The sequence below is a fragment of the Zootoca vivipara genome, chromosome 13, assembly GCF_963506605.1.
Source record: "Zootoca vivipara chromosome 13, rZooViv1.1, whole genome shotgun sequence".
NCBI lineage: Eukaryota > Metazoa > Chordata > Lepidosauria > Squamata > Lacertidae > Zootoca > Zootoca vivipara.
The window spans coordinates 27,006,464-27,026,535 of NC_083288.1; the positions used below are offsets into that span (position 1 = coordinate 27,006,464).

Below are 20,072 nucleotides of genomic sequence, written 5' to 3' on the forward strand. Positions count from 1 at the left end.
AGAAATGTTGGCCTTTTCTTTTGATGTATATTTTTGTATAGGCGCACATTGGTACTGGTGTCTTTTCAAGTGTCTTTTCAACTATTACTTTTGTGTTCAGAAAAACCTATAATATGTCACCTAAAGTCTTGCAGTCCCATACGGGGATCAAACCTGCAACCTTGGCGTTATCAGCACCACACTCTAACTAGCTGAGCTATCCAACGTCCACAAGCAAAAGGTCCAGAATAGAGCTATGGGTGAGCAGGAGGAGATTTCCCACCCAACTTTGCATGCAATGCCATTTCCTGATGTTGAAATGGAGATGGAATCCCTGGCTTATGTGCTGCCCTGTGCAACCTAAAGATATGGAACTGGGAAGCAAGATTTTGAAAACATGCTTTGAAATGTGTGGAACCATTTGTGCATAGTCATGCGTATTTGGTGTTCAATACTGTATCTTAAATAAAAATGTTGTACGCCTCTGCAAATGTGTCAGTCTCTCCTTTTCCCTTTGAGCTCTTTTTGCCGTGTGAGCAGAGAGAACAAAAGTGTAAACCAGGCATATGCAAACTCGGGCCTCCAGATGTTCTGGCCTACAACTCCCACGATCCCTAGCTAACAGGACCAGTGGTCAGGGATGGTGGGAATTGTAGTCCCAAAACATCTGGAGGGCCGAGTTTCCCTATGCCTGGCATGAATCATCTGGACAGCTGTTGTTTTTTCCTGATCTTTGGGTACATTTGTCACTGTATTTAACCTGAGGAGAGAAAAAAAAATCTATTAAATTGCTAACGGGCAAGTGCTCCCTAATGAACTACAGAGTGGATTATCTCCCTGTGGATAAGATCCTGGAAAATGACCAAGTTAAAGAATGTTGTTATCTAAACCTTGAATGATTCAGGGTTCTTCCATCAGTTGTGAAAATTACCACAAACATGTACTGTTCCTGGCTGCTATTATGAGAACTACAGTTTCTCTCTCCCCTCACTCTAGATGGAGACAATGCATCTTTTAAATTTCATTGTTCTATGGGAGAATTGTGCACTTATTTAAAATGCCCAAACTATGGCACACAGTATCCTATTCTCTAAGATTTGTAGCTAATTTGCATGTCTTTGGTTTTTCAAAACTGAGGGAAAATTTGTGAACAGGTGCCAAAAACTCTGGAAGATTAAGGTAGGTAGCCGTGTTGGTCTGAGTCGAAGCAAAATAAAAAAATTCCTTCAGTAGCACCTTAAAGACCAACTAAGTTTATATTTTGGTATGAGCTTTCGTGTGCATGCACACTTCTTCAGATACACTAGATCTGAAGAAGTGTGCATGCACACGAAAGCTCATACCAAAATATAAACTTAGTTGGTCTTTAAGGTGCTACTGAAGGAATTTTTTTATTCTGGAAGATTAAGGCATTGCTATGGTGAGTTACTGTCTTTGCTTTTCCTTCTAATGATGTTAAATGAGAATTTAGCTCAGAACCAGTTATGACTTTGTCTCCTGAAATAATATAATAAATGTCTTGATAGGTCAGGCCAATGGTCCATCTCATCCGATACTCTTTGTTTCAAACAATGGTCACCCGTCCTGGACCAGCTTCCTGATGCCCCCAGGTGCCACTGGGAAGTTAAAAACATGCCATGAAACTGGCGGCATTTCCCTTGCCTTGCAATTTGTCCTCAGCATCTGGTATACAGAGTCATACCTCATCTGCATGTTGATGTTTCATTTTTATGCATCCTGGCTTATAGTTGGGGATACTTTGATCCACCGTGGGGTTTTTCCCCAATTCCCTTTGATTTTATTTTTTATATATAGTTTTTATTAGATTTTTCTTATTTATATTTCAAAATATTCATTTAAACAACCTTGAATCAATGACTTCCGTTTCTTCTCTTTCTGTGGTTCATTTTGCATACCATACATCCCTACATATTTTAAATGAACTAAACCATTCAGCAATTGTTAGATATATGATTGAGGCAACGTTTATCATTTCTCACAGTAATCCATTGTTGCACCATCAAAACTTGTTAACACTGTTGAATTTATCTTAATGCTACCAGCGTTTTAAATGTACACAATTTCCACCCATATAATCGGTAAACGTTTTCCAGTCTTTTTTAAATGTATATTCTTCTTGTTCTCTTATTTCCTAACTCCCTTTTAAAGTTGTCTAATGGCCACTGTGTTACCTTGTGACAATAAAATTATACACGTTAATTATGTTTTATATGGTGATGGGGTGTTAGAAGACTTTCTTTCCTTTGTTGTAAATATATTGAGTTCAATCTGAATTTTAAGGTGCAATCCTAATTCTTATCTGATCAGTCAAAAGTAAATCCCCAGACAAGAGGTGCCTGACTAAGTTGCATTTTCCGTACTTCTGCTCACATTATGACTAATATAAGTTCTATGGATTTCAGTGCTAGTTTCAGACATATGTACGGTATGTATGGGCTGATGATACTGTCAGCTTCCCACAGTGGGCTACATAAAAAAACAAAAAACAATAATTGTATGTTCTGTCTGTCTGTCTGTCTGTCTGTCTGTCTGTCTAAATAAATAAATAAATAAATAAATAAATAAATAAAAAATGGGTCTACTATAAGCATGACTAAATCTGGATTGTTGAGTGGGTAGTGGTGGGGTGTTTTTTTTTATGCTGCCTCTGACTTTTGTGTCTCCTACACAATTACTCATTGCTTCCCTTCTGCCTTTCTCAAGCTTTTAATGAAATTTGAGGGCTTCCAAGAATCATCCCCCTCTCCCCACTCCCTGACTTCTTCAACTCCTCCACCTTGCAGTTTTTAGTTTGCTTCTAATATTGTGGGGTTTCCCCTTATTCTTATTTCCCTCATTATTGCTTAGCAGCCTTGAGGCTTCAGCAATAATACAAGATGTAATCCTCAATATAAATTATACTCTTGGGTCAGGTGAGGCTATTTACTTCCAATCTGTTTTCCTGTTTCATTCCCAGGAAAGCCCTTAGAGGAGATAACATGGGCAGAAGAGAGAATGAGACTACTGTGACCGAATTCATCCTGCTGGGCCTCTCGAGTAACCCTCAGACGAAGATTGCCCTCTTTGGTCTCTTTCTACTCATCTACTTCATCACTGTGGTGGGCAACGGTCTCCTCCTCCTGCTTGCTGTAGTGGATCCCCACCTGCACACCCCCATGTACTTCTTCCTTGGCAACCTGTCTTTCCTTGACATCTGCTATACTACCAGCACCATCCCTCAGATGTTGGCTCATTGCCTGTCAGCCAAGACCACCATTTCCCATTCTGGCTGTTTTGCCCAAATGTACATCTCCCTCTTCTTGGGGACGACGGAATGCCTCCTGCTGGCAATGATGTCCTACGACCGCTGGGTGGCTGTTTGCAACCCCCTGCGCTACAATACCATCATGAGCAATAAGGTTTGCACTGCTATGGCAACCATTTCATGGGGCAGCTCCTTCCTCCTGATCCTGGTACCTTCTCTCACCTCACAGGCCTCTCTATGTGGGCATAATGTTATCAACCACTTTCTGTGTGAGGTCCAGGCTATGCTCAAGTTGGCCTGCTCAGATACTAGTGGAAACCAGTTGATCATGTTTGCCAGCAGCATCCTTACTCTGCTTCTTCCCTTCGGCTTCATCTTGGTCACCTACGCCCGTATTATCACCACTGTGTTGAAAATGCAATCCACAGAGAACAGGGCCAAGGCCTTCTCAACCTGTAGTTCGCATCTCATGGTGGTCACCATTTTCTATGGAACAGCCATGTCAATGTACCTACAGCCTCAGACCAAGACATCCTCAGATCTAGACAAATACATTGCCATATTCTATTGTACCATCACACCCATGTTGAATCCACTGATTTACAGCTTAAGGAATAAGGATGTGAAACAAGCTTTCAAGAAAGTGACAGGGAGGAAGAGAGACCTCTGATACCTACCAGCCCGCTCCCTTTAATATCAGAAATGTTTGCCTTTTCTTTTGATGTATATTTTTGTAAAGGCGCACATTGGTAGGCCTACTGGTCCCTGCAAGTGTCTTTTCAACTATTACTTTTGTGTTCAGAAAAACCTATAATTTGTCACCTAAAGTCTTGCAAAATAGGGGAGCGATAGTGAAATAACGAAACACAAACATTTCTGATGTCAAGCACTGACTTTTGAGCTTGAGAATTCAGCTGTTGTGGAATTTTGAATGCTTGCCCTGGAGAAATGTAGTAACAGCATGAACGACCTGAGCAAACAAATTCCAGAAGGGAACCTGTTTTAGTCTGCCACAACAAAAACATCAAAGACTCTTGTGGCACTTTAAAGACTAGCTTATTTCTTCTTAGGTTTCCATATATTCCTTCATTTTCAGATGTCTGATTATATGGGTTAAAGTCCATTAAAGATTATGCCACAGGTCTGCACTTCCCTGGCCCATGTCCAAGCACTTTCCATTTTTGGTCCCTCCACATTCCCCAGGAAAACCCAGTCTCTACTGCTGGATTGGAGCAAACAGCAATTTGGTTTTTCCATGAATTGTCATTTGCTCCAATTCAGCGGCAAAGAGCCGGGTTTCATGGGAAAAGTGGTGGGGCAAAAATAAATAAATGCTGGGACATGGACTGGAAAGCCCAAATCTGTGCCTAGAAATGCAGCACAAAGGTAAGTGTTATGGAAGCACAATTGTCTCAATTCAGCAGCTCTCTCAGAATCATAGAATTGTAGAGTTGGAAGGGACCCTGAGGATCATCTAGTCCAACTCCCCACACTGTAGGAATAGGCAGCAGTCCCATACGGGGATCAAACCTGCAACCTTGGTGTTATCAGCACCACACTCTCACCAGCTCAGCTATCCAACTTCCACAAGCAAAAGGTCCAGAATAGAGCTATGGGTGAGCAGGAGGACCTTTCCCACCCAACTTTGCATGCAATTCCATTTCCTGATGTTGAAATGGAGATGGAATCCCTGGCTTATGTGCTGCCCTGTGCAACCTAAAGATCTGGAACTGGGAAGCAAGATTTTGAAATCCTGACATGGAATCAAAACATGCTTTGAAATGTGTGGAACCATTTGTGCACAGTCATGCTTATTTGGTGTTCAATATCTTAAATAAAAATGTTGCACGCCTCTGCAAATGTGTCAGTCTCTCCTTTTCCCTTTGAGCTCTTTTTGCCGTGTGAGCAGAGAGAACTAAAGTGTAAACCAGGCATAGGCAAACTCGGCCCTCCAGATGTTTTTGGCCTACAACTCCCACGATCCCTAGCTAACAGGACCAGTGGTCAGGGATGATGGGAACTGTAGTCCCAAAACATCTGGAGGGCTGTGTTTGCCTATGCCTGGTGTAAACTCTTCCTAGGAGATAAGTCCACCCTCCCAGTAACCTTTTCCTTGGGAACTGGAAAGGTAAATATTACCATGTCCCTCTCTTGAGCACACATATACAGATAACGGGAGAAAGACTTTTGAGTTTAACAAGAGAGTTCTCTGTGTTAAGAATATTTAAAAGGTCCAACAGACTATTATTCTAATGCTTCACTCACTTTCTGCACAATTCTGTGTTTTTAAACTCTGCTGCAGGCTCTCTCTTGCTGGAGCATGTGTTTAGCCCCGCACTTTAGATCTAGGGATCCAATCAGTTCTCACACATGGAAGGTTTATATCTATTTTTCTCCCCACAAAATGGGAGTCAGATTGTCTGATATGGGCCTGCTCAATGCAGCTTATGCCCAGATGCTGATCAGATTCACATCTGTTTATCTTCCACAATGTTGCAGAATAGTCTGATGCTTTCAACCCATTCATTGGGTAACACCGGTGGCAATGATTTTCAAAATGGATCTGATGCAGGAGCAGTGAGCTCTGATGGACTTTTGGAGTGTTGACGTTGTGCCTCCACCTATGCGCATCCTGTATATCTGTAAATAAATGCAAATATTACAAAATGGCAATAAGCCTCCTTTCAAAGGAAACCAAACTCAACTAAGTGCTATTGCACATGGAGAAGTGTAACAGTAGTCTGTATCCTGTACAGTCTGTTTTATTGTGATATTTTGTGGGGAGCCGCCCAGAGTGGCTGGGGCAGCCTAGTCAGATGGCCGGTATATAAATAATAAAATTATTATTATTATTATTATTATTATTATTATTATTATTATTATTCACTGCAAGAGCAGGCTGGACTGGGCTGATCTTGAAATCTTCTGGGTCCAATCAAGGAACATAATGCTCAAGGGGGACGGAACTTCTGATAGCAAGTAAACAATTCTCTAAGAGTACCAATTCCTTTGAGTTGATTGAGTTGATCAATCCCAAAGGCATTGAGATATTTTTGCTCCTCAGATCTGCAGCAAATACACTGGGATATATTTTTTAATGCTTTGTGAATTGTGTATTCAAAGAACTAAGATATGCATAGCCTTATTTGAGCAATGGGCGTTTACCGAATACAAAAGATACTCTTCTGCACTCTTAAGCGTCACTGGTAAATATATTTATGGTCCTTAATGCAACTTATTTCCTGGCTCCCTGTCCATCTGTTGGTCTATCTAGCTACTAGTCTCTTGTTCCCATTCTCTGGCTTTGCATCTTCATTTTGTTGTCGCTGCTTAGGATGGAACTCAGTCCAAACAACATCCCAAGCGTTGGCTACCCCTGTAATGCAACATACTTTTGTGTTTTGAGGTGAGACTCAGTCTAGAATGTTCTGTGGGTTGTTAGGATGATCTAGGGCTGGGAGAAACTCCGGCCAGGAATCCTTGAGTGCTGCTGTCTGTGTGACAATAGGAAGCTCTGTGGCCCACCGGCCAGTCTCAGTAGAAGGCAGATTCGTATGTTCCTATGTACCTGTCAGAGCAAATACTTTACTAACATGGACCATTGGCCTCACTCAACTTAAAGCAGCTTCAGGCAAGCCTGAGTTTCTAAATGTGAAGGCAATTGAAGCCAGGCAAGTCAACAGGGCAAAGATCACACAGAACTGTTTTAACCAAATTGGTTTGCGGACTCAAAAACCATTGCAATCTTCAATTCAGAGTAGCTGAAAATCACACAGGGAGATTCGTCCGAAACAGTAATTGCCAGCATCTCTCTTGCTATCAATTGCTTTGCTTACCTGGTCTTCTAACAAATTAGTTTAGCATTGTCTTCTCCGCTTTTGCTGCGATTGTAGCATCCATAAACACCAAGCAGAGGAAATGGATGGGGGAAAGGCTGGGAAATTGTCAATATTCCTCTTTGATCCCTTAGGCAACTTTACTTTTGCCCACTAAACACAATAGCCCGCTTCCAAAACTCTGACTTGAGTCCACTGACTAAGCAGGGCGCTGTGGAATGTACTGACTTCACAGTTTGTTCCTCAGCTTTCCTCCCGTCTCTATCTTGGAAAAAAGAAAAGAAAAACCCATGAACGTTGCTAGTACTCAAAAATCAAGTGGGTGGGGAATGGAGCTCATTCACATCCAGTTTGCAAGCATTTCCCCACCTGAAGCAATGCTTACTCGCTACTGTACAGGAAATGCTTTTATCTTTTAAATGGCTGTTGGTAAGATTGGGCTATCCCAGTTCCTCTCAGAGCAACCCTCTGAGGGAGCTTAGGCTGAGAAAGATTGCGTATGGTCACTGTTACTGAACTTCATGGTCAAACAAATATCTGAGCCAAGGTCCCAGGTGTCGAATATGACACATCCTGCATCTAAGAGAGTTGTGTTATGTTAATCCGATCTCTGTTACATCATTACAGAAATAGCTGTCTTTACAGGGGCAGAATCTACTTTGTAGCATTCTACACCCGAAACAGCCAACATGGCTATCCAGATGTTTCTGGACTATAACTCCCACCATTCCTGACCGTTGCCCATGTTGTCTGAGGCTGGTGGGCGTTGTAGTCTAGAAAACCACCAAGTTGGCTTTCCTAGCCCTGCACTGTGGGATTCCTGCAGCTTTGTAAATAGAGCAGAAGTATGAAGTGAAGCAGAGATTGCAAAACTAACAGAGGAAGCAAAGGATGAGGAATCTCTGCTGTGATTCACATTGGTGAGGCAACAGGAGTTGAAGTGGGGTTTAGGAAGAAGAGGAAGTCACCAACAAACCTGTAGAGATGGCAGAGCAGCTTGCCTTGACCAGGCTTGCCGCACACCTGCAGATGTCATGTGACTCCAACTCCCATCAGACCTAGCCAGCATGGCCAATGGTCACGGATGATGGGAGTTGTAGTCCAGCAACATCTTCAGGGCATCAAGTGGACAAAGGCTGGGCTTGAATCACAACTTGCAAAAGAAGTAAAAGGGGGAAAGAAAGAAACTGATGCTGAAGGTGCAAGGGAGAGTCAGAAATGAATAATCGGGTATCATATAGATCAGGAGACAAATAGGGAGGAAAGGGCAGATTACATAGGATCGTAAAGAGTTAGAAGGGACCATGTGGGTCATCTAGTCCAACCTCCTGCAATGCAGGATTTATTTTTTGCCCAAGGTGGGGCTTGAACCCACAACCCCAAGATCAAGAATCTCATGTTGTACCAACTGACTGAGCTATCCCAGCTCTTGCCGTAATTCATGGTGTGCTTGGAGATCACAGATGAAATAAAGACACCCATGTGAATGGGGCTTTGTGTGTACTGGGAATAAGCATGGTTTTCAGTTATGGGTGTGGTCCCTCCATTTGGTCTCCTAAATCTCTCCCACATTTCAGGTACAAGTGGTGAGGCAGGTGGGAAACCAAACCGCAACAGCAACATTTGTGTTCCTGGGCTTCTCCAGCTTCCCGGAGCCCCAAGCCCTGTTCTTCCTCCTGTTTCTGACCATGTACATCACCACCTTGCTGGGCAACACTCTAATCCTGGTGACCGCATGGCTGGATTCTGGCCTCCGTACACCCATGTACTATTTCATCCAGCACCTGTCATTCCTGGACATCTGCTACTCCTCCGTCACTCTGCCCCACATGCTTAAGAATCTGTTGACAGAGACACAGACCATCTCCATTCCAGGCTGCCTGGCCCAGCTTTACTTCTTGGTGACTTTTGTAGGGGTCGAGTGCCTCCTCCTGGCCGTGATGGCATATGACCGATACATCGCCATCTGCCACCCACTTACGTACACCATCTTCATGAACAGGAAGCTGTGTACCCAGCTGGTGGCAGCTTCCTGGGCCTGCGGCTTCCTCAATTCAGTCCTGCACACGGCCATGACCGCTCTCCTGCCCTTCTGTGCCTCTCACAACCTGGACCATTTGTTCTGTGACGTCCCCCAGCTGCTCAAGCTGTCTTGCGCAGACACATTCCCCAACCAAATCACCTTGCTGGCAGTCACCCTGCTGCTCGGCGTCAGTCCTTTCCTTTGCATTGTGGTTTCCTACGTCCACATCGTGGCAGCCATCTTGAGGATCCGTACTAACCGAGGCCGCCGCAAGGCGTTCTCCACCTGCACTTCGCACCTCACAGTGGTCACCTTGTTCTATGTCACCTGCATGTTCAATTATAACAAGCCCAGCGCCAGCCATTCTGTATATTTTGACACCTTGGCAACTGTGCTCTACAACGTTGTGACGCCAATGCTCAACCCTATCATATATTGCCTGAGGAACAAAGAAGTGAAGGACGCCGTGAGGCGTTTGCTGCACCCCAAGACGCCGTCCTCTTTCTAGCACCAGCTATTAGCCAAAATTCCTGATTTTGGAGATGACTATAAAGTATATGCTTGCTGTCGACACACACACACAAGGGCTCCAACTTCGGAACAAGCAACTAGACGGGCCACTGGCATGATCCAGCAAGGATATTCTTGTGCGGTTATGGTTCATGGAACTCCTGTCTACCAGCCTTCAGGTTCACCAACATTACATACCCTCCAACATTTCTCCAACAAAAATAGGAGAACGTTGATGAAAATAGGAACGTCTTATCAGTATCAGTTGGGAACTCAGCCTTCCTTTGTAGCTGATGACGCTGTAGTCTCTGACTTTCTGTCTTTGTCACTGCTGGACTCCAGGACTCCATATGCCAATTTGTGTATTATTATAATAATAATTTTATTATTTGTGCCCCGTCCACCTGACTGGATTTCCCCAGCCACTCTGGGTGGCTTCGAACACATATAAAAATATAATAAAACATTACACATTAAAAGGCTTCCCTATATAGGGCTGGGAATCAGTGCTTGGTTTGGGATAAGGGTGGAATGCCATCCTTATTCTCTTCAAGAAGAGGTTTCTTTTCAGTTGAATGTAACAATTCAGACCTAACCTAGCCACACACACACCCACACACCCACACACACCAGTCATCCCACTTCCTCCCAAACCATCCTTTTGTTCTTTTACATTGAACACTGTCCCTAGTGACAAGTTAGATGTAAATAGAGCCCAACAAAAAGAAGACTTAAGTAGTGTGTGGTTGGAGGACATTGGTGGAAGATTATTTGGCCTTGCCTTGATGCAAGATGGGGTTTACATGTTACCTGTAGCTACTTATCCCTGGCAGCAGGGAAGGGTGGTCTCAATGACCAGACACCTCATTTGCAGAACCTTCTTGGTTATAGCTCCCTAGTAATGGAACTTCCTCCAAGGAGGCAGCGGTTTCCACATACAGGGGTACCTTGGTTTACGAACTTAATCCGTTCCAGAAGTCCGTTCTCAAACCAAAGCGTTCTTAAACCAAGGCGTGCTTTCCCATAGCAGCGGGGGACTCAATTTACAAATGGTAAACAGGACTCAACAGGAAGCGGAACATGTTCTGCTTCCAGGGCAAAGTTCACAAACCAAAACACCTACTTCCGAGTTTGGAGTGTTCATAATCCAAGTTGTTCATAAACTAAGCTGTTCTTAAACCAAGGTACCACTGTAATTAGGTTTTGGGTTGTCTCACCCCTCACATACCCAACCTTGAATTCAAGAACCTGCCTCCCAAAGTCTTTACATTGCTTGATTAAATGGAAAACAAATGCATGGCTTGCCAGTGTGTTGTGTTTGGACCAGAGAAACCTGAGTTCCAATCCCGACACTATCATTCCGCTCACAGAGCTATCCTTAGTGAGTCATTCCATGCACCATTAACACCTAAAGATTGCTAAATTCTGAGGAATCGTTCGACTTTAAAAACTGTGATTTGGCAGGGGAATTAAAGCAACTCCTCCCTCCAGCTAGTTGTGTTTCAGTCACCATGGTGCTAAGGGGTCAGAGAAGGTGGCTTAATCAGAGCCCTTCCCTAGAGCAGGAGGAAGGGGCAGTGTGTTTCGATGCCTTCGTTAACTTGTCTGTTATTTTTTCCCAAGGAAGCTGTTGTTGTTTGTTTGTACATCTGGGGGCAGATGTCTTGCTCTTGTGGGGAGGTAGTATTACGAGTCTGGGGTGGGGGCGAAGCAGGCTGTATGCACACTTAACATTCATCTTTATGGCAGCACCATGTTAATTCAACTTGTGCAAATGGTATGAACTGTAATATTATTATTTTTAAAAAAAGAAAAATAATGCAAAATACAGGGAAAATATGGAATATTAGGAATGAAGGGAAGGGGATCTGGCCTCATTAACCTGAGCTTTACTCAAAGAGTTTGGATGGCGTACACACAAATGAAATGTGTCAGCGTAACCAAGGCAATTAGATGTACAAAATAAATTCCAAACACACCGAAATGCAGAGTCCAGATTTCAGCATTCAGTATTTCCTGCCAGGTAATGTGAGATCGCATTGCGCACCTCCTCGCCTCCCGACTCACTGCTGGTTTCGTAAAAATGGCAGTCCTCGTTATATGCTGCCAACAGGACGTGCTCAGAGATGTCCACACCTTCGGGAACGGCGTGCCCCTTGGTCTCACAAATATTGTGCAGCACGACACACGCAGTGACCACTGCCAAAACGTTCTCCTCTGCCACTGGGAGCCTCGCAGTGAGGCAACGCCACCTTGCCTTGAGCCTGCCAAAGGCCTGCTGGACCACGCTGTGGCAGTGGTTGAAAGTCCTATTGTAGATGGTCTTCCTCTGGTCCAAGGGGCCTCCGTAGGGCTTCATGAGCCACTTCCGCATAGGGTAGGTGCTATGGGCGAGTATTAGAGGTGGGATCTCCACGCCCTGCATGTTGATAGTCGGGTTCCCTGGGACAAAGGTGCCCTCGTCCATAGCCTGGCACAGCGCAGATTTGCGGAAGATCTGCACGTCATCGTGTTTCTTCCCGCTCCATCCCACTTCGATGTTCGTGAAACGGCCGGTGTGGTCGGTTGTCCCTTGAAGCAGAATGGAACAGAAATTCTTTGGCTTGTTGCACTCGTCTCCTGGACCTGTAGCGGCTATTATGGACAGATGCGTCAAGTCCATCGCGCCAACGCAGTGAGGGAATCCCATCTTCCTGAAACCATCCATGATCTGTAAGCGACAACGAAGAAGTAGTAAATTTTAAAAGGGTAGTTTCGTGGTTGTGCCAACAATTCCACACACACACACACACACACACACAAAAATGTCCACACAGCACTCCCATCTCGTCCAAAAAAGTCACAGTAATATGGCATAGTAGCAAGCTGTGTTTTTGTGTGTGCTGTGTAAGTACTTTTTACTAATTTTGCATTGCAAGTGCAAAACAGAAAAACACTGTTCAGGAAGCATATAAACTACAATGCAAATATGAGAGTTTCTGCCTCATGTTCCCAAATTATTCCCTTCCACTGTAGCAATCTATGCAGCTTCAAACAATTCAGTAGTTTTGCATGGGAAATCTCTTCCACATAATATAAAACAAGGCAGGTCACCAATAGGATTTCAGCAAGTAGTATTCTGACACTGGGCAACTGTTTTCATGCTTGTATTAATTTTATTAATGTATATTTGAAGTTTTATCTGTATAACTATATTATCTGTAAGCTGCCTTGAGTCCCAGTCTGAGGAAAAGGTGGGATGATGATGATGATGATGATAGTAAGCTGCCTAGGGAAGATTTTATATCCGGGAAGGTGGGATGAAAATGTCAAAAAAGCAACATTTTGCTACACTGACTACTCCCATAAGTGCTCACAGATACAATGGCAATTGCCCTATACAGTGGTGCCTCGCAAGACGAATTTAATTCGTTCCACGGGTCTATTCTTATAATGAAAAATTCGTCTAGCGAATCCCATAGGAATGCATTGAATTTTTTTTGCCCATAGGAACGCATTAATTGAATTTCAATGCATTCCTATGGGAAACCGCGATTCGTTTTTGTAAAACGAATTCATCTAGCGAGGCAACCTCCGCTAGAAAAATCCTTTCTTTCAGCAAAAATTTCGTCTTACAGGGCGTTCGTTAAGCGAGGCACCACTGTATAGTTATAGGTAAAAAGTTGGGACAGATGCCAAGAATAATATCAATTAGCATATGTTCTTACGCTATCAATATTATTCTTGCCATCTGTCCAACTTTTTACCTATAGCTATAAGCATAAGTTTAAAGAAGATTGGAAAATGTTTATTGAATATATGGAAAATAATAGTGTATAGCTGAAAACGCTGGCAGCGTTAAGATAAATTCAACAGTGTAAATAAGTTTTGATGGATGCAGTAATGGAATACTGATTGGTATAGCTTTCCTTAAAGTATGCAGGGGTTTAAGATATGTAAAATGAAGCATGGAAAAGAAAAAGGGCAGACGTTGATATCTTAAGGATGTAAAATGAGTATTTGAAATGGTAAAACAGAAAAATTAATAAAAAATATAGTAATAATAACGGTAGGTATTTTCCCTTTTGCAATGTGCAACTCAACACACTCACACACCCTTCTAGACAATGCAGCAGTGTGGCACAGCAGTGTTAGATTGAACCTGTGCAACTGCAGCAACTTTTTAAAAAACCCTTAAAAAAAAACTTTACCTTCCAGTAGTCGCCCAAATAGATTGTCTTCTGGACGAGCAGGTGCTTGATGGCAAAGCACACCTCCAGAACGATCTCTCCCACCGTCGACCTCCCGACTCCAAACTGCGCGGCAACTTCGCGGTAGCACTTCAGATTAGAAAGCCACCACACGGCGATAGCGACCCGCTTCTCGACGGGGATGGCTTCCCGCATGATAGTTCTCTGCCTCTGGAGCTGGGGTCGGAGGACGTCCGCAATTTCGAAGAGGGTCCCTCGGCTCATCTGGAAGCTCTCGATCCACGTTTCGTCGTCCCGGGTCCCCAGCATGGAACGCTCCCACCAATGCTGCTTGGTGGGGCAGACCCACCAGCGCCGCAATTTCGGCCCGCTTTCCAACAAGGTGACGATAGGAACCATATGTCTGCAGCTCCTCCTCCTCTGAATGATGCGCCTGGTCCTCAAGATGTGGTTCTGAATCGCCCGCCCTATCAGCACTCTCCTTCTCTGCCGCCTTCTGATACTCATAAGATAGGCGTTACATCGGCTGATCGCTGAGTGGAGCACGGCAACCAATACCTCAAGGTGTAACTTCAGCAGCTGCAGCAACACATGAGGTTCCATGCTGCGCAAAGGAGTGGAACGGTGTTGGAAGTCACAGGAGCAACGTTGAACGGAGGAGGTTTTTGAGCAGAGGTTGGGTGACCTTCTGTCATGGATGCTTCAGCTGAGATTCCTGCATTGCAGCAGGTTAGAATAGAGGTGGATCTACACAAAGAGGAAAAAAAACCCCACTATAAATAAGTCAGAAATTAAATCATTATAACAAATGGAGTGAAAAAACCCGCAATGGAAAATCGTGAAGATAATTCTTTGCTCTCCAGCGCCATCTAGTGTTGCATGTTTATAACGCATTCAAAACACAGGTTTTTTTTTTTTAACTAATGTAGCTGAGTCCTACCGTGTTTCCCCTTTTTTAAGACACCGTCTTATAACTTTTTTCCCTCAAAAAAACACACAGTGGCTTATTTTCAGGGGGTGTCTTTTTTTAAAAAAAGTGCTGGTACAACTGGGACCCACTGGCTCAGGACGCTCGGTGCTCTCTTCTGCGCGCTGCTGGGCGCGTTGTTGGCGCTGCCAGTTCCGAGCGCCTGCAGGGTGGGGTGGGGGTGGCAGTGCTTTAAACCCCCAACCCTGTAAAAAGCAATGGAAGTTATGGACCGTAACAATCCTTAAGAGGCGCAGGTCTTAAAAAAACCCTGGTATCACCCTTGAAGCACAGCCTTCCAAAGTCAGGGGGGAAGAGGTCTGTTTAGACAAAGGAAAGGATCGGGGGTGATTCTGCGCCCTGGGACCCACAGAACTACTTTAAAAATCCCAACCTGGGGGGGGGTCAAATAGTGAAGCCCCATAGCCCTGTAGCAACAGAAGGCACATTCTGAAGCACCCAAGCTGTTCGGTTCCATAAAAAATCCAGGAATTGTAAAATTAACAACAATAATGGGGGGGGCACTCTATCCAAAGAGTTAAGAAGGAATGGGAAAGTGTTGAGTTATATATGGAAAAATATGGAAAGGAAAGTTAGTTAAAGATAAAAAATAAATAATTATCGCAAGGGAAAAAATAACATCATAAAGGGTAATAATATTAAATATAAAATAGACAACACAACAGAAAAAGCAAGTATATGACTAAATGAGATCGCACAGGAGTGAGGGAAGTGGGGAGAGAGGGAGGGGGTAAGGAATGGAAGGAGGCAATGGTTGGAGGAGGGTATAGGGGGATGAATTAAAGGAAAATTAAGACTGAGAAACGCATGGTTTTTGTTTTTTAAAGATGCAAAGGCTTGCAATCAGCCAAAGTATAGAGCCCAATTTCCAGGAGACTGCGATCTACTTGCGGATTTATAAACTGGAGGGGATCTACCCCCGTTTTATTGGTGTTCAGGTCAGAGTTGTTTTTAGAGAGAGGAAATATCCCATTTTTGAGGTTAAAGTAAAAGTTCCTGACCTTTTTTTTATAATGAGGAAATGCTGCTAAAACTCCGTTCTTCATTCCACGAAGGGGAGAGAGGGCGGGGCCGGGTGCTCAAAGACAAAAGAAATAGAAAAGGAGATAGCGATCAAATGCAGCCTCCTGGGGATCGATGCAGCCGCCGGGAGAGGCAGGGGCTGCAGCCGAGTGCTGCTTCGCAAACAAACGGGGGAAAGTGCTTAGAACCCAGAGAATCCAGCTGAAAAACACGAAGCAGCAACAGCAATTGCACACACACCATCCCAAGCCAGCACAGTAACCAAGTCCCAAAAGCAAGAAAGGACTCAGCAAACACTGCTGCGGCCGGCGTTGCTGCTGCTGACTCGGGGAGCTCAGTGCTCTCTTCCACACAGCGCCTATCACTATGGCTTATTTTCGGGGTACGGTTTATATTTCTCAAATGCTTAGAAATGCTGCTATGGCTTATTTTATGACTACGCCTTAAAAAGGGGGAAACACGGTAGATGACCCAACTCTACAATTCTGTGAGTCTAAGAATTGCACACTTCTGCCCTAAAACACAACAAATTACGGTATGGGGGCAATGGTATATCAAAGTGAAACCTGGCTACTTCTTATCCTACTGTGCCCACTGGTGTGGACAGCATATGGTAAAATGTTAGCAAAAACACATTATAAAGGTCAAAACAAAATAATAATAATAAAAATAAAAATTCCTTCCAGTAGCACCTTAGAGACCAAATAAGTTTGTCATAGGTATGAGTTATAAAGGAGCACACTGGTCTGTCTTAATGCCAAGTTCCACAAACCACAACTTGCCTCATAGATGATCAAACAAACCAGAGTTTGCTTCTCCACAATTTGGTTTATTTTCCAGCTACTCTTGCCCCATCCCTTTGTTTTCTTAAAATAAAAATAAAAATGTTATTCCTTGTTTACATTTTTGAATTACAACCAAAAACAACAAAAACAAAACAAGCATCAAGTCACAATTAAAACAAGCCAAGATTTATAAGCCAACAAGCTGTGGCTTCAGATGGTGGTTTGATGGCAATAAAGAAACCATAGTTAAGCCATAGGACATGGTTCACATTTAATGCTACACCATCATGTAATAAACCACAGTTCCACAAACCAAGGTTTAATGTTATGTGTGAACCAGACTGATGCCTTCTACACACTGATGACAAGGAGAATGAGGCCTTGTGTAGCACTGTCTCCTCCAGATGTTGTTGGACTCCCATAACCCCTGACCACTGGGCATGCTGGCTGGGAGTGATGAGAACCGTAGCCTAGCAACATCAAGTTAGCTGCATTTGCGGAAGGGGCTTACAGTCTAACGGTTCCTGCGGACAATTGACTTCTTGAGCATCCCTCCTGATTTGCTTCACCCTGCGGCTAACTATTTACTGTGCTTTCCTTTGGATTTACTTATGGGGCACTCACACAACAAAGAGCATTCATCCTGATTTACTCCTGGTGTGTTTACATGCCCTCCCATTCATCATTTGCTCATCCCACACTTCTCGGTGCATAACACTGTCACTTCCCTAACCGCAGCAGATCCATTTTTATTTATTTTTAAGCAGAGTTAAAAAATATTCTGAAGGAAATCAGCCCTGAGTGCTCACTGGAAGGACAGATCCTGAAGCTGAGGCTCCAATACTTTGGCCACCTCATGAGAAGAGAAGACTCCCTGGAAAAGACCCTGATGTTGGGAAAGATGGAGGGCACAAGGAGAAGGGGACGACAGAAGATGAGATGGTTGGATAGTGTTCTTGAAGCTACGAACGTGAGTCTGACCAAACTGCGGGAGGCAGTGGAAGACAGGAGTGCCTGGTGTGCTCTGGTCCATGGGGTCGCAAAGAGTCGGACACGACTAAACAACTAAACAACAACAACAAAGCGGAGTTTCTTGCACCAGGACGACAGCGTACCTAAATTTATGCAGGAAGACATTTTACGACACACAAAGAGTCTGGAGGCTCCTAAATGCAGGCACGGGCAAACAGAGGAAATGGAAGTCAGCAAGTTGGTTATAAGAAGCAGGAAGAGGAAGATCGCGCGATTATTTCCACTATGCCTACTTTTTGGCTCAGTTACAACATATAGGGAATAGGGGATGGAGCAAAGATTCCAGAAGGAACAGGAAGCGGGAAGATTCCCCTTCCTTTTTCTCCAGGAGTGTGTCAAAGCCGGGGATAGGTAGGCTACAATCTCCCTTAGTGCTGGCAGGACCTTGTTGTTGTTGTTGTTTAAACGGACCTTAGGCCGTTTAAAGAGCTACCAGGGGAAAGGTGGGGAATTGGTTCTGTCCCCAGAGAGGGACTCCTCAGTCCCTGCAATCCTGTGATCAAGAAGCTATACCAAGTTCCAGTACTGTGTGCGCATGGGCATCGTTGGGGGTGGGGGTCAACTGCTCCTCCCTAAATCAAGTAAATAAATAAAAGTGCTTAACTGACCAATTGCATTGCAGATAACTTGGTCCCGCCCTTCGCCCAAAATAAACCCTGCCCACCCTCCACCCCCTTAAATAAATCCTGGCTACGCCAATGTGTTTGTGTTTGTGGGGGGGGGGAGTAAGAAAAATTAAAAAAAACCAGGGTTCTGGCTCTTTGGATTAGCGCTGCCCGGGGGGACCAGGCGCCCTTTCCCGCTGCTGCGCAGCAACTTTCTTCCCAGTTCAGTGGCAACCGCGGCTTGACCTTCCCACTCTCCTCCATCCTAATAAATTGGAAGGGGGGCGGGAGAGATCGAGATCAGACCCCACTTCCCCACCACACACTCACTGTTAGGCTTGGATGGAGGCAGGCAGCTGCCTGACCCCCCCCCTTGCTCCTCCTCCAAATCTGCATTGCTCTTCCGCCTGCGTCTGCAACGCTTGCAAAAGTTATTTCTTTTTTAATGCATTGGGTAAGGATCGCTTGAAGGGATCCGGCACGCCCCCTCCCCACTTCTCTCATCCCCCAATATCTGGATCCATTTCTCTTTTGGACAGCAGGCAGGCACCCCTTTACCCCGCCCCAGCTCGATAAACGGGATGGCGACAACCCCCCCCCCCAAAAAAAACAACAACCCGGACAGACGCATCACAGCGGATCCCGTTCAACGCCCCAGAGTGCCGCGGCGAAGGGCGGGTCTTCCGGAGGACCTTTGAAATTTGGGCACTTCTCTAACCAAGGCTCGCCTTCGCCTAACCCCGCCGAAGGATTCGCGGGTTCTAGGAGATCCAGGGATTCCCCCCTTTCCTTACCTGCTTTCCGAGGGAAGTGCGCAAGCGCGATCCCTCCTCCTTCTCCCGAAAGGCGCCGCTTTGCGATCTGCGTGCTTTGCTCAATGAAGGCGTGGGGTGGGGATTCCTCCGTATGCTCTCCTGCTTAGGGTCGCTGCCGGGGTTCCTTTTTCATTTTCGGTCACCCTCGTACCCTAATTGGATTGCGATCTTCTGAACCGCTTGCCAACCTAATCTCATCAAGAGATGTAAACATGATCTAGGCCAGCGATTATTATTATTATTTTTAATTTTTGCAATGCAGATCCTTCGTTCTGGACCAAGCCCTCTTCAAATGGGGAAGCAAACTGAGAAGGCATTTAGCCGGGACAGGCAGCCTGGTCCACCTAGGCGGGTAGCCTACCTGGTGGTGGTTGTTTTTACCTTGCTTCACCATTTACTTGTCTGTTACCGGTAGGTTGTTTCAGGTGAACAGAAAACAACAGAAATATTTGAGAAAGTTAACTTTCGGTTTATCTCCCCCCCATTTTTATTTTAATCAAGAGATTTCACACATGTACAAAAACATATTTGGTACACTTTGACTTGTGAATCTGTGCTGACGAAGAATAGTCGAAACAGGGCCTTGTCCTGATTTTTACTGAAATTTACCTTTATTTGCCTTCAACATTGGGATTGATTCCCATTTAAACTCCGCATCATATCAATAAAACCTAGTGAAGACTTATTCGAAATCCATCTTCTTTTGGCCTGAGTTCTTGCAATTTATCGTTTATTTTTGTTACAAGGGCAGCCTTGCCATTTTTATTTTCTGCTCCCCGGCTCTCAACGGGCCCCGCGCGGTGCGCTGCTGCCGGCTCTCACCGGGTCGGGGCTCGGCGCAGCATGCTGTTGCCAGCTCCCGCTCGAAAAAATAAGACATCCCCCGAAAATAAGCCGTGGTGTGTTTTTTTGGAGGAAAAATAAATATAAGACATGTCTTATTTTAGGAGAAACACGGTAGTTCCACAATCTGGGAGCAGCCAACAAGAAGGCCCTCTCTTATCTTCACCAAAAGTACCTG

General features: G+C 44.6%; 3 protein-coding genes across 6 annotated transcripts; 2 read left to right on the plus strand and 1 right to left on the minus strand.

Moving 5' to 3' along the window:
- Positions 1-2,969: 2,969 nt before the first annotated feature.
- On the plus strand, positions 2,970-3,914 carry LOC118094631 (olfactory receptor 13H1-like). The gene has a single exon (XM_035135188.1). The coding sequence runs from the start codon at positions 2,979-2,981 to the stop codon at positions 3,912-3,914; it is 936 nt and encodes a 311-aa protein (XP_034991079.1). The 5' UTR covers positions 2,970-2,978.
- A 4,384-nt stretch (positions 3,915-8,298) lies between these two features.
- On the plus strand, positions 8,299-9,611 carry LOC118094632 (olfactory receptor 5V1-like). Its single transcript, XM_035135189.2, has 2 exons — positions 8,299-8,310; positions 8,658-9,611. Exons 1-2 carry the CDS (start codon positions 8,299-8,301, stop codon positions 9,609-9,611), a joined length of 966 nt encoding a protein of 321 aa, XP_034991080.2.
- A 1,875-nt stretch (positions 9,612-11,486) lies between these two features.
- Positions 11,487-19,192, minus strand: LOC118094138 (uncharacterized). 4 transcript variants are annotated; one of them, XM_060281526.1, is made up of 3 exons: positions 19,031-19,192; positions 13,804-14,550; positions 11,487-12,323 (listed from the first exon to the last, which is right to left on the minus strand). In XM_060281526.1, the coding sequence occupies exons 2-3, from the start codon at positions 14,404-14,406 to the stop codon at positions 11,613-11,615; spliced, it is 1,314 nt and encodes a 437-aa protein (XP_060137509.1). In that variant the 5' UTR covers positions 14,407-14,550; positions 19,031-19,192; the 3' UTR covers positions 11,487-11,612. The 4 variants fall into 4 exon arrangements, with proteins under 4 accessions (XP_060137509.1, XP_034990063.1, XP_034990061.1 ...); XM_035134172.2 differs by lacking the exon at positions 19,031-19,192 and adding an exon at positions 18,955-19,026; XM_035134170.2 differs by lacking the exon at positions 19,031-19,192 and adding an exon at positions 17,715-19,024.
- Positions 19,193-20,072: the final 880 nt, after the last annotated feature.

Coding starts and splice junctions, on each gene's coding strand:
- LOC118094138 (XM_060281526.1), bottom strand. CDS start 14,406: ATGGAACCTCATGTGTTGCTGCAGCTGCTGAAGTTACACCTTGAGGTA. Junction 12,324..13,803: donor ATTTGGGCGACTACTGGAAG/GTAAAGTTTTTT, acceptor TGTCGCTTACAG/ATCATGGATGGTTTCAGGAA.
- LOC118094631 (XM_035135188.1), top strand. CDS start 2,979: ATGGGCAGAAGAGAGAATGAGACTACTGTGACCGAATTCATCCTGCTG.